This window comes from Alligator mississippiensis, chromosome 2 (genome assembly GCF_030867095.1).
Source record: "Alligator mississippiensis isolate rAllMis1 chromosome 2, rAllMis1, whole genome shotgun sequence".
NCBI classification, from domain to species: Eukaryota; Metazoa; Chordata; order Crocodylia; family Alligatoridae; genus Alligator; species Alligator mississippiensis.
In genome coordinates, this window is record NC_081825.1 from 93656844 (window position 1) to 93670937 (window position 14094).

The 14094-nt window shown below is 38.0% G+C and overlaps 1 protein-coding gene across 5 annotated transcripts in view; it reads right to left on the reverse strand.

Moving 5' to 3' along the window:
- Positions 1-14094, reverse strand: part of GUCY1A1 (guanylate cyclase 1 soluble subunit alpha 1) — a 65293-nt gene that overhangs the window by 15370 nt on the left and 35829 nt on the right. For all 5 annotated transcript variants that reach the window (XM_019481462.2, XM_019481463.2, XM_019481466.2 and 2 more), the window contains exons 2-7: positions 13265-13684; positions 9395-9456; positions 7220-7278; positions 5728-6437; positions 3228-3713; positions 2354-2497 (exon numbers count right to left, since the gene is read on the reverse strand). In XM_019481462.2, the coding sequence (XP_019337007.1) occupies positions 2354-2497; positions 3228-3713; positions 5728-6437; positions 7220-7278; positions 9395-9456; positions 13265-13519 (1716 nt within the window). In that variant the 5' untranslated portion in view covers positions 13520-13684. The remainder of the gene's footprint in view (positions 1-2353; positions 2498-3227; positions 3714-5727; positions 6438-7219; positions 7279-9394; positions 9457-13264; positions 13685-14094) is intronic.

A 14094-nucleotide genomic window follows, 5' to 3' on the forward strand; every position in this document is an offset into this window, starting at 1 on the left:
ATAGTTAGGAGCAGGGCAATTTCCAACCTGGGTTCCTTCAAGACCCTAGGTTGAGTGCCATCAGGTCCTGGTGATTTGCTGCTGTTTAGTTTATTAATTTCTCCTGTAAACTCATCTATTGAAACCTCAGTTTGGGTCAGCTCCACTGACTTGTCCCTACAGGTTGTGTCTACACATGCATTTAAGGAGGCCTAAATTTAATGCACATTAGCTTAATGCGCATTGAGGCAAATTAGGTTTGCATCTATACATGCATGTGTTAAAGCCATTAATACCGTGTGCGTGGACTGTGGGAATAAAGTTAGTCAGTTCATACACAACACGAATGTGCCTTAATGCATCTACATATGTGTTAATGTGCCTTAGCTATTCATGCCTAAATTTGATACCTGCTTTTGCAAGTATCAAATTTAGGCACAAATAGCCTAAAATCACCATTTTTAAGGTGCATTAAGGGCGAGCACATGTAGAAGTGTGCCCTTAATGTGCCTTAAATCAAGCTAACATATTTTAAATTGGCACGTGTAGATGCACCCAGAGAGGAGTAGATTTGAAGAGGGAATTTCCCTAACATCTTCCACAGTGAAGGCAGATACCGAGAATGCATTCAGTTTCTTAGCAATGGCCCTGTCATCCTTTAGTGCCCCTTTTACAACCTGATCATTCAAAGGACCAACTGACTTCCTTGCAGGTCTTTAGCTTCTAATGTACTTAAAGAATTTTTCATTGTTACCTTTCATATCTTTAGAACAGGGGTGGGCAAAATGTGGCCTGGGGGCCAGATGCAACCCACTAGGCCATTCTATCCAGCCCTCAGGGCCCCTAAAAAATTTAGAAAATTAATATTTATCTGCCCCTGGCTACTTGTCATGTGGCCCTCGATGGCTTGCCAAAACTCAGTAAGTGGCCCTCTGTTCGAAATAATTGCCCACCCCTGCTTTAGAAAGTTTCTCCTTAAATTCTTTCTTAGCTTGTCTTACAATTTTACATTTGATTTGCCAGAATTTATGCTTTTTATTTTCCTCATTTGTATTTGATTTCCACTTCCAGAAAGAAGCCTTTTTTCTGCTTATTGCCTCTGCAGCTCTGCCATTAAACCATGCTTGTTTTCTTTTGCTTTGCATTCCATTTCTTTTTATTTGTGGTATGCATTTGCTCTGTGCCACCAATATGATGTTCTGAAGCAGTTCCTATGCTTTTTCCATGTTCTTCACCTTCTAGAGGGCCCCTTTTAACTTCTATCTAACTAGCTTCCTCATTTTGGTGGTTTCCCTTTTTAAAATTAAAGGCTACTGTGGTACATTTTCTTTTCCCTCCTACATGGATGTGAAACCCAACTGCATTGCAGTTACTATGGCAGAGTGGCTCAGTAACACTTACCATTTGCATCAAATCCTGTGCTCTACTTAGGACTAAGTCAAGAACAATCTTTCCTCTTGTAGGTTTCAGAATTAACTGCTCCAGGAAGCAGTCTTTTATGACTTCGAGATATTTGGTCTCTGCATCTTTGCGTGATGTTAAATTGACTCAATCTGTTTGAGGATAGCTGAAGTCCCCCATTATTACTGTGTTTTCTGCTGTTGTAGCCTCTCATTTCCCTTACCATTTCTATCTTTCTGCTGTCATCCTGATCTGGGGGTTAATAGTATAACCCCAGATGTACTTTTTGTCTACTGAAATACGGAATTTCTATCCATAGAGATTCTATGGTACCTCTCTTATCAGTTGAAAAATCTACCCTACCTATTTGATTCTATGCAGTCTTTGATATAAGGTGCCACTTCCCCACCAGTATGACTTAGTGTATTTTTCCTGTATAACTTGTATCCTGATATTGCAGCATTCCATTGATTTTCCTCATTCCACCATGTTTCAGAGATACCTCTTATGTCAATAACATTTTTTCAATATCATGTCAAGATTTATATATTGCTGCAATCAGGATTACAGTTGTTCTTTTGGTGATTTATATTTATTTGATGCCCTCAAGGAGACCCTTCTAAATATTGTTTTCTCAGTTTTTAACAGGGACAGGGGTTTACTCTTCTAATTAAAATACTTTAATAGAATATTGCAAGTCATGGTAACTTTATTGCTCCTGAAATAATGACAATAGTATGACAATGTCCTGCTATTGAATTCTGCACATTTAGGTCCTCCAAATTGATTCTTAGATTTCTGGTTTTGTCTTCTTCACAAAACCTTAATTAATTAAAATACACCATCAAGCAATTGTGAAATTAATCATACTTATTTCCCAGTTTGTCCTAATGTATTAAATATCATATAAAATGGCAGTTCATTGATGACAGACAGAAACAAAAATGTATAGATGTATGATAAAATGTACAACCTTAATAGGCTCTCCATGGGGAGACATCACCTCATCTGAAAGCTCCATCATCTTCAGAGCCATTAAGGCTACTTGCACAGCATGTGTCTCACTTTCTTTGTGTAAACCACCAGCCACACAATAGGCATCTCCAATGGTCTCCACCTGAACAAACACATTTGGTTCTTACTGTACATGCAGCTTTAAATTAAGAAAACACACAGCATGGGCTTAAGTACTGTCAGTGGACCGCACCCTGAAGCCAAAGTCCTGTTGGCTTTAGCTAGAATTCTACTAACTGGGCCAAGTTGTGCAAAGATCATTTTGCAAGTAAGCCTGCAAAGAATGACATATGTTGGTGATCTGTGATGGTGGCAATGCATTTATTACATTAAAATACTTTTGCTCCTCACCTGCTGTGGGACTTTGGGCTTACTCTGATCAGTTGTTTACTCCATGTTCACATCAATATAGGTGACAGCAGAATTTTAACCCATGGTCTCTAACTTCCATTAAGTTTCTCATGTGGCTACACAATCAGCTGATTGTTTGTTATCAATCTCTGTGTTACTTTGTAACCTATTATACTATAGAAGAGGTTGAAAAATGGGCTGCATGCAGCTCCTGGGCAGTTCTGGTGTAGCTCCTGATGAAAAGCAGGGTAACATGGGAAGTACAGAAGTATTTGTTACCTTTTTGCTATATGAAGATTTTGAAAGGCCACTTCTAGAAGCCTGTAGCTTGGCCACCTCCTCACCCTCCCTCCATGTTATGATCTTATTATAATTAAGGTCAGTATTCAAATAATTTTTCAAGTCCTATCATTCTCTATACCATTGTAGTATCCCTTCCCTCCCTGCCCCAAAATGACATAAAAATGCAATACGTTCTCTACCTTGTAGATATCTAGTTCTCCACACTGGTAATCAAAGCGAGTATAGAGCTCATTAAGCACAGTGATAACCTGCATAGGTGAGCACTGTGCACAGATGGCAGTGAATCCGACAATGTCAGAGAACAGCATTGTGACATTACTAAATTTCTTGGCTTGCACAACTTGTCCCTGCCAGAGCTGCTGAGCGACTTCACCAGGAAAAATTGAGAACAAAAGATCTACTGTCTTCTTCTTCTCCTCTTCGAGAGCTTGGTGGGCCTGCTCCAAAGTAGCTTTTAGTTTTCCTAACCTCTTCTTCAGTCCATCTTGAGCTCTCGCTTGTTCTCCTATCAAAACAACATCCCTCAGTGCATTATGAATTGGAATATCTGAAAGGTACAGTCCACGACCTGTAAAATCTTCTAATCTATCCACACAAGGAGATCCCAAAAACAAGATAGCACTGGATTCAAAAATATAGATCATTTGGCCTTTAAGATCCATGACCTAAAATGAGTAAAGAAAGAAGAGTTGAAGCATGTCACCCACTGTCCTGGTTTGAAATGGGAGGACTCAGGGAAGGCACGGTATGCTGTATGATTCAAGAAACAGTCTGGTTCTCAGTTGTTCTGTTTCAAATAATTTACTAAATAGAAAATGTGGTTCTGTGCCATTGCTCTATTGAAGCCATTAAATGGGTTTAGTGAATTATTAAAGCTATGGAAGGGCTTCTGGCACTAGGGTTAAACCAATAATGATTGAAAAAATATAGACCTATCTGGTATCGCAGATATTAGTTTTTACTAGGAAAAAACCAATCATCAAGAGCACAGTTTTGCCCATTATTATATATACACATCGATATGCAATCTTGGAATTTGATTATATTGACTACACTGCCTGTTTTATGCATAGTTGTTTTGTATATGAGGAAAAATAGAGAAATCTTTTTGTATTTTAAGACAGTAACTTTGCAAACTAATGCAAATTAAAATTGAAGAGGCCTAAGTATAAAGAACAGCATATGTTAGAATAATAAGGCAGTGGAATACCCTGCTTGAGGAAGTTGTAGAATCTTTAGTAGAGGTTTCCAAGAGGCAGGAGAATGAGTTGACAGCATTCTTGCATTTGTGTAGTGCTTTGGACCACATGATCCTTGCAGTCCTTTCCAACAGTAGCATAACTCCCTTCCAATTTAGAGGTAGCGCCAGAATAGCACCCCTTGCCACTGCCAGTCTTTGATGCAGCAATGCTGCACCACCCAGCCAAAGGAGCTGGGCTGTAGCAACCCTGGCCTGTCCAACTGTCCAGCCAAAGAAGCCATGTGCTGGGCACCCTGCTCAAGTAAAACCACTCTCCTTCTGCCCCCAGCCCCATGGACATTTTGCCCAGGACACAAAACTCATTAATTATGTTTCTGCTTTCCAACCTTATGAATCTATGATTCTACATTTTAATTACCTACTGAAGTAAATAAAATGTATTTTATTAACCATTTTGTTCTTTTATACTTATCATGTATAGGATATGAAGGTGTTCCAGAGCTCTCTTTATGTTGCTTTAATGACATAAATGCTTTTGGAAACTGAACCAAAGCAGTCTTTAAGATCTTGCTTTTACTAATTAAGACCTTAGATAAAGTACATATAGTAGCCCCGCTTTTTTGAACATTTCGCCAAGGTAAAAGCTGACTAAAATTTAAATATTTGTCTTTAATAAGGTTCTTGGGATGGTGCAGCTAAATGGCAAAATGGTAATGGGTTTTAGTGATCTTCACCTACAAGTCATCAGTTTGAATTTGGCATAGGTCAATAATGATGAAATATTGTTGTCTTGATTTTACAATGCCCTGTGTTATCACAGTCCATTTGCCAGAGTTCCAGTCCATAATACTTAAAAAGAGTTACCACATAGAACTCATAGGAATCTCTCATAGCAAAGATATCAAAGACTGAAATAGCCTTGAGCGTGTTCTACCTGCTTAATCCTTGAGGTGTTCTCTCCAGATCAAAGATGGGGTGGGTTGAAGCTACTTTCTCTATTCTAGAGATGATCTGTCATCAATCTAATACAATTTCTCCAATACAAGTGTCTCTTTACCCTCACAATTCAACATTTTCTTCAAAACAAAACAACACAAACAAAACAATAAAGGACCAAATTTAAATCATTAATATATGCACTGAAGTAAAAAATACTTTTGATGGGGGTAGGGCTTCAGAATTTGGCCTGCTTTGTATTACAGAACTTTCTACATCTAACTAGAGGTGAAAGCTTAGTTTACGATCTTCCCCAGAAACTCGAGGCTATATGGTGTTTATTACTATTATTAGTATGCTTTTGTTGTTGTCATTTTTATTGTATTAGCTGTTGGGAAGCAAACGATATAAAATTACAGGTTTTATTTTGTCACTGTGACTGGTTTCTGGTGGCCACTGATTTATAACTCTGCCTTCCACCTATCAAAAGAGAAAAAGAAAGGAAGGTGTTATAAGGTAAATGGCTAGAAAACAGTTCTTACCCTTGAAGACTTCTTAATAGAACTGTCCCATCTCCTTACTCGTACAGTGAACTGCATATTCAGCATTGCCATAATCCCACTAAAAATGCAGTTTATTTTTGGGGTAAGAATTTCAAAATACTCATCAAAGTTTGTTTTTGGTTGAAGTTCTCTCCTATTCATAAGTCTCCTTATCCCATTACCAATTTGTAGAACAACCATATCCTTGTCAAACATGAAATGAAATGGAAAGGTCTTACAAAACAAAGAAGCAGAGATTACAAATGAAGACTGTGGTTTACATGGAGATAACGAAGGTTTTGTGCTTTTGACTTGTACAGAGTACAACAAATATGGTTGGTTAATAAACTCAGTGCATTCATTACGGAAGCAAGGAGGCATCAATGTCACTTCCACGTCAGTTTCATATAAAATACGAGCTGCTGCTTTAATAATACCAGGAAGAATGAGACTAGTTATTTTTTTAGGAAAGAAATAGTACACATTTAAAAAGTCTTGATCTTTTTCCAGACATAATATGGAGGCTTCTTCATGTCTGTCCTTTTTTACTCCTTCTTGGCTATGGCCACTCTGCTTCAGAAGGGTACTGAAACTGTTTAAGAAGTCCTTAAGAGTTCCACCAACAACTCCTAAAATATGTTCATCCTCTTCATAGCATATTTTAAAGAGCTCTTCACCAAGAGATTCCTTTGCAACATCCACTGGAACACCTGTAAGCATAGACCCATAATACGTTCACACAGGCTCTTTTGAGCAACATACTACACACAAAAAATGGCAATGAATTTCACTCTCTCTCCCTTCACCCAACTACAGCCATGTACTTCTAGCATTATATTTCTTCAACACTGCACAACTACCAAAGGACTCTGGTATGGGAGCCCCATCATGGCTTAGCCAAAAATGTAAGAATCACTTCCTATAAAACAGGGACTTGGTGGCTTTCATTACCACAGGTTATCCAATTCCACTTTTCCTTCACAGATGAAGAGACAGACAATCTTGACTGGAGCTTTCTTGACAAGGGGACTAAAAGTATATATTTGCATAGCACCTACCTCTTGGTCATTAAGCAAATCCTAAATACAGCATTGGTAAAAATAGCCTTGTTTGGTCAATCTAGTACTAGTGTAACACACAAATACAAGGAATAACATGTTTCAATTCAAACTTGGTCTCAATTCTGCAGACTAGAATAGCTTGGCTGCTCTTTAGAAGGCAATAGAACATTGAACAAATCCAGGTTTCAGTTTCAGCTGAAACATTCTAACCAGCTATTATAACCTAATCTGCAGAGGTTGAGGCTATTACAGCTATCTACCTTTTGATAGTCACATCACATTCCACAACTCGTGCTATTAGCTGTGGGAATCCTCAGTTGTGTCCCCAGTTTGTCAGCCAACATGGCAGCTGCACATATAATAATGAAAAACATTGTTTCCTGGTAACAAGATCAGTGGCTAGTTGACATAACTAAACAATGTTACATTACCTGCTGAATGTGCATGTTCAGTGACTGCTTTTTCAAAATCTTCTCTGTCTCCAGATTTTCTACAGAGATCATACAAATGCAAGTAAAAAATATCTAAAAAATCAGCTGCAAAAAATAATGAAGATGGCACTGCACTGGAAAAATGCTAGCCAAATGAAATACCATTCCCAGGTTTGTTCTGTAACGATTGGTTTTGTTTATAAATACATAATTTTTCATTAAATCAAATGTGGGCCTTGAAAGGAAATTACCATCCCCTGTACATTTATGATAAATTAAAGCTTTAGTGATCTGAACTTGGATTAAGTATTAAGGCCAAAGTATTATGACCTTAATTGATTAAAACTCTCATATTTTTTAGCATTTGTCCTTATAATTGTTATTTTCAACTTCGCAGAATAGTTGTATTTCAAAACCTACTATATATGATATAATTAGGCTTTTATTGACATTATACACTTCCCTGAATTAACTTACATTAAAATTAAGGTGTGAAAAAGTTTCTTTGTTACTAGTATTATCAGGAAGAATTTAATTTATACAAAGTTATTTATTTCATTGGAGTCATCCCAGATTCACATAACACAAAAATTAGACCCACTAAAATACTCCGAAGCAAAGATCAAAATACATTGACCTGAGAGGTAATCAGTGAAAGGACTGGTTTTTAGCTTAGGTCAAGATTTATCTCTATATATCAATTAATCTTGAATACAATACATACATATTGCTCTATTCTACATGTCTTCACTATAAATACTTGAAAATATATTTATTTATTTATAAATATAACGTATAAATATATATATATATATATATATATATATATATATATATATACCATAACAACTCAAGTCTCGGTATGTCTTCAGTATCTCCCTCACTGAAGTGTTTATTAGTTTCCTCTTTCACACCAATATTCAAAAGAAGGCAGAAAACTAAAGATCCAGAAAATATTCCCTGACTATTGCCAATCCATTCAAGAAACAGCAATTATAACGTACTGTCTGGGCCTGTCTACACAAGACACTAATTACTGCGCAGTAAAGCATCACTGTCTACGTATGTGTGGCGTTTACTGTGCAGTTAATGAGTCTACTGCATGGTTGGCTAGTACCTGTAGATACAGGTAGTAGATTAACCATGCAGTAGGTACTGTGCAGTAGCACGTTAGCATGCAGTAGCAAATTGCTCCTGGTCAGTTCCTTGTCAGTAAATTGCTCCTGTTTCCCAGCCCTGTGCCTTGATCTGCCAATGGGGGACAGGACAGTTGCTGGAGGAGGAGAAACAGCTGCTGGAGGAGGGGGCAATTTCCCAGCCCTGCTCCCCAATCTGCCAAATGAGGCATGAGTCTGGGAGGCAGCTGCCCCAGAAGGAGGAAAACTTCCCCTACCCCCCAGAGCCCAGGCCTGACCCTGGTGCTCCCTCCTAGCCTGGGGCTGGCACCCAGGGGAGCCTGGAGCCCTCCCAGGATGCTGTAGGGGGCCAGAGCAGGGAAGGGGTAGCCCTGCACTGAAATGCTCCCATCGGACCAAAATTTCTTCCCAACAGGTGCACGTGTAGACCTGCTTCTAGGGAAAGCTTCCTGTGCAGTATTTTAATGTGCAGTAAGCTTACAGCACATTAATAGCATGCGAAGACATGACCTTGGTTTGGTTTTTCTTTGGATAAGTCAATGTTTGTAGAGCTTTGAAAAAATACAACATCCTTTAAGTGCCACATAAGAGTAGGTATTGTTGTTACTGTGAACAATCATATTATTGCCAACTTCAATATTATTCTCCCCTGCACATATAAAAACCAGATGTTAAGGTCAAACTTTTAAAATATCCACTAATCTGAGGAGGACTATTTTCTGTATTCCTGACCTGAGAAACATCTAAGGAACTCCTATTTCATAGGTGACGTGAGTACAGGTAGCTTTCAGTGATTTCAACTAATTAATTAATTAGTCAATCAATCAATCAATCAATTATGCCACTCAGAAGTATTTTTAAATGAACTGTTGCACAGAGGAATTAAGTAACATGAACAAAAGCACCTATTACAAAACTACATTATCGGCATAGTTGAAACTAGATCTCTAGAGCCCTCATCTGCACAAACTAGTACCCACTGCCTCTTGCATACATTTACTACATATTTTTTTCTCATAAACAAACCATTTTAACATACCTGTTTTCTTTTATTTTATGCTTTGCTAATGTTCTCTGAAGTGCAAGATTTAACCGTTCAAACTGGAAATGAAAAAGAAAATTAGCTAATTAAAATGTCAGTTGCTTAAAATGTAATCAGAAGTAAATTATTATAAATAAAAGACTTAGTTTGCCTTTTAAGAACTAATACTCCTTTCAAAAAGACAGATTAATTAAAAAGCATAATATGTCCTGTTTTAGGGCTTGGCTTACATAGCTGCCTTGAGCTCTAGTAAATCTCTAGTCAAATCCTCTGGATCTGTGTGGCATACCATTTTAACAGAGGCTACATATGGTGATGTGGCTTTATTTCCAGGTGTTAATAAAGAAAACAGTGACAGTAAAATATGCCAATTTCTATGTAACTAAGTCTTACTTTCTATTGATATAAAGTAGAAATGGGAGAGACTTAACCCTACAGATCAAAAATGCCATAGGAAATACAGCTGTATAATACAAGAATGTGCTTTCATGTTTGAGTTAACCTTCACCTAAAAACTAATTGCACTTCATAATATATCTCTCAGTGAAACACAATGAAAAGCATTCTTCTTAAGCAATGGTATTTCTAGGGGCATTAAGGGCCAGCTTCTTTTCTACCTATTAGGCATGTAAGGGAATTTGGGTGTTTAGATGCAATTCTATACCACCCTGCATGAACCCCAGACAAACAATTAATGCAAAAGATGAGTGGGTTCTCCTCCTGGTTTGCTGATCTGTTTTTGTAACTCAGTCTTAAGGGTAAAATGATGTTATGTTGCAAAAGTAGATGTGAGAATAGATTTTCAGAGACTTGAGCAGAGTGTGAGAGGAAAAAAAAAAAAAAAAAATCACATTTTTGAGTTTAAATCCACTTAAGTACCTAACACATGGATTAGAATCTGGCCCTAAGTGCTGCAATATTTCCAGGACAGTTTTAGGAAAGAGCCCCACTGAAGGGGGGTCAAGATGAAAAGTGCAAATATAACAAAATATGTTTTCAAATGTAACAAATGCCATGGATATGGTTTGGTGCCTCAAATAATGTCTTAAGAATGTTTTTGTGAAACCAACTTGAGCCATACATGAAGAAAAGGAAGAGTTTTAAATACAAGAATTACCAGCTGGCTGCAAATTCCAGCCTGACTCTGTACATTTTAAAAAAAAAAACTTAAAATCCTAAGAATCAAAGTCTAGAAATAGTCCAAGTAAAAAGGATTTGATGCAAAAAGGGTATGGTGTCCTGAGGATATAATCCCAACTTGCCTCATACCTATTTGCATGTCTAGTCTGCTGTCCTAATCCACACTCTGGTCTCAAATAGAGGTCATAGCTCTCTATATCCAAGCTCGGCTAGTTGTTTTGAAGCAGTGAAGCTGCATGGTGCATAGCTCAGTTGTCCATGCCTCCATCCATTTCTATAGCCTCCACAGAAAGGCTACAGAGCCTTTGCAATAACAATGGACCCTCATTTCACAGTCCCTTGCTTGCAGGGTTTCTTGGATCTGGCTTGCCCCACCACTCTCCTTTTCTACTTCCAATAGATGGAGCAGGAAGGAAGGATACTGAGAAGAAAGCATCACAACAGGATGGCAGCACAGCTTTGTTTTTCAAACAACTCTTTTATACAATTTTAAATGAACGAGATTTAATTCATACATAGATATAGCCAGGAACAGTAGGACAGCTGTCCCATTCATTATACAACTCCTGGTAACTCATTTTTTATCTGTAACTGCCTCCCAACAAACAAGCAAGTGCACAAACAAAACAGCCATGTGTATTTTAGTGCACCTTTGGTTTGATGAAAAGTTAAAGTTTATTGTACTCTTGATTTCTATATACAGCTAGAAGCTTCAGGCACTGATCACAGACACCGATATGGCCCTTTGTTTTGAAGTTTTCATTTGAGACAAAGGTGACAAATCACTGCTGGTAAGCAGGGCAGCACAAGGTATTCTTGGCAATAAGAAATATGCTTTTGAACAAACTCAAGCCATGTCGAAAGGCGGGAGATGAGGACGATTGCCAAATTCTGAATCTGTGGCAGTCTGTATGAAGAATTACTGCTATGCTTGAACAGCATGCCATTGACTCTAGTGACTTGGAATTCCTGAGGTGGAAACCTTGGCCTAGCTTCTCTTCTGGCATGTGTGGCTGCACCTTATACAAGAGTATTTTACACCAAATGAAATCCTGGCCTATGGTCTTTCTCCATGAAAGATTTGCATGTGTTACATCACTTTTCCATATAAGAAGAAATCTATTTTGTTAAAAAAGGGGGAAAACGTATCAAAAAGAAAATAAATAGATGAGAAAGAAGTACTTGGGTGAAAGAGAATATCTTAATTCTAGAATCAACTGAAGAAGGCACTTTGCCAAAGCATTCATCTGCAGAATTTAATTTCCCCTTTATCTACAATGGAGTGTTTAAATGATGGATGTCTTTCATGTAAATGCAGCAGGCTGAGGTAAAAAGTCTATTAAATATAAATAGTGAAGAATTATAACTAGGAGGCAGGAAATGGAAGACCTGTGAAAACTGACCTGGAAGTACATTTAGGAAAAATTCCAGAATGTTTGGCAATATATTCCATACCCAGTCCTAGCTATTTGAGATGCTAGGCACATTAACAACTCAAAACTTCCATTTTTCTTCTTAGATGTTATGACAACCATCTTTACCACTGACACCAGCAACTCCATTCTCTGCAAGGTCGCAGCCTATACTGTACTCACAACATCACACATACCGTGGAACTGAGCCAACTTCAGTCTCTTGAAGGTCAAGCAGGTGAATTTAAAAAATGATGCAGTTTTGCCTGGCTCCTTTTCTTCAATCAGGCCCTCAAACTTAAATCTAATCTACCAAACTACCATTGACACCAATGGAGGCTGCCAGTTTGAATTCTTCACTATTTGCACAATTTCTATGATTTTTGCATTTGGGGGAGGGGCAGGGCAGGGGAGAAGGGGGGGAAGTCAAGTGTCCTACCAGTTGTTTTTTAAATTGAGATTGAGCCTTTCCAGTATGGAATCTGAGTGCTCATCTAGTCAGATATATGAAATCCTTATTTTGAATTGTCATAGGACTTTTAAGTTTTGCCTGTGGAAATATGTCTTAATCACCTTTAAAATCATTATTATATTTGTAGTCCTTATTTAACAAAGAAGTTGTGTTTAGTGCCATACAAAATCACAGGATAAGAAATAGCTTCTGCTTCAATCACACCAAGTGCCACACACTGCAAACCTCACTGACCCAAATGGGCCCGTCTTCAATATTACATTCCTTGCTCACCTGAGTAGTTTTGCTGACTTCAGAAGAACTACTTCAGAAGGAGTAAGGGTTGCAAGACCTAAGTCAAACACTGACAATACAATTTTAAAAAGTAATATCCCAAAAAAAAGTTAGTATAGAAGCAGGAGGGAAGAGCTATTGAAGATTTTTACCCACAAGGCTTTATTCCCCTATTTGTTGTGTGTTATGTAAAAGGATCTGAAGAAGGAGTAAAGATTTAAAATTTAAGAAGTAATTAAAATGAAGAGAAGGTAGCTGTTCTAATGTAAATACAGAAGGGAAGCTTTTGAAAAGTACTGGCAAAAATGGAAGAAGGGATGGAAGAGTGGTAGAAGGATACAAAATGGAAGTGTGGGAGAAAGAACAAATGAGAGCAGAAATGTAGGCAAAGACAGAGCAATTCAAAGCCTTAAAGAAAGAAAAAGAAGCTTGAACTCAACACAGAGGCAGTCTAAAGCCTTGTTTAAAATGCATTCTATGAATGTATTTCTCTATAAATCTAAATAATAATAATTATAATAATAATGGGCTACATAAAATACGTTCTCTCAATATCCTGAAATCATTTACCTCAGGAAATAGCAGTTTGCAGATGCTCTCAGCTAATGTGTGTAGATACACTCTGTTCCTGCTAGTTTTCCTTTGGGGTGGGTTTCCATGAGCATCTTTTTCCTGGACTTCTTTGCAGATGGGCAGAGGTGCTCTAGAACTGTTTGACTCTTCTGCACTTTCCTCCTCATTTTCATCAGAAATGTGACTTTGGGTCAGTAACGAGAAAGGACACTCCCCAGTGATCTTCAAGTCTTTCAGTTTGGTACAAAACATACTGTATGGTGTTTCGCTGCTTATTAGGAATACTTTGTTTTGCGTTCAACACTCCTCTTCTATTGACTAACAGCAGAAGAAGCCAGAACAGTAGGTGGAAGCAATTACTGCAGAAGCTTATTTGTAGTCATAAATCACTGAAGGGACAGATGTAGCTTTATATTCCTAGAAAACAAGAGGAAAGCGGGGGGAAAATTATGTACTTTCATTTAATTTGGCTTAAATGTCAGCCTTGCCACAACATCCTAAAATATTTCCTTCAGCATAACTTTAAGCACAAGAAAACTTCCTTTAACTTCAACGGCACATGGAATTAAAGTTACATAGATTCACAGATGCTAGGGTCGGAAGGGACCTTGAGTCCGACCCCCTGCATAGGCAGGAAAGAGTGCTGGGTCTAGATGACCCCAGCTAGATGCCTATATAACCTCCTCCTGAAGACCCCCAGGGTAGGGGAGAGCACCACCTGCCTTGGGAGCCCATTCCAGACTTTGGCCACTCGAACTGTGAAGAAGTTCTTCCTAACGTCTAGTCTAAATCTGCTCTCTGCTAGCTTGTGGCCATTATTTCTTGTA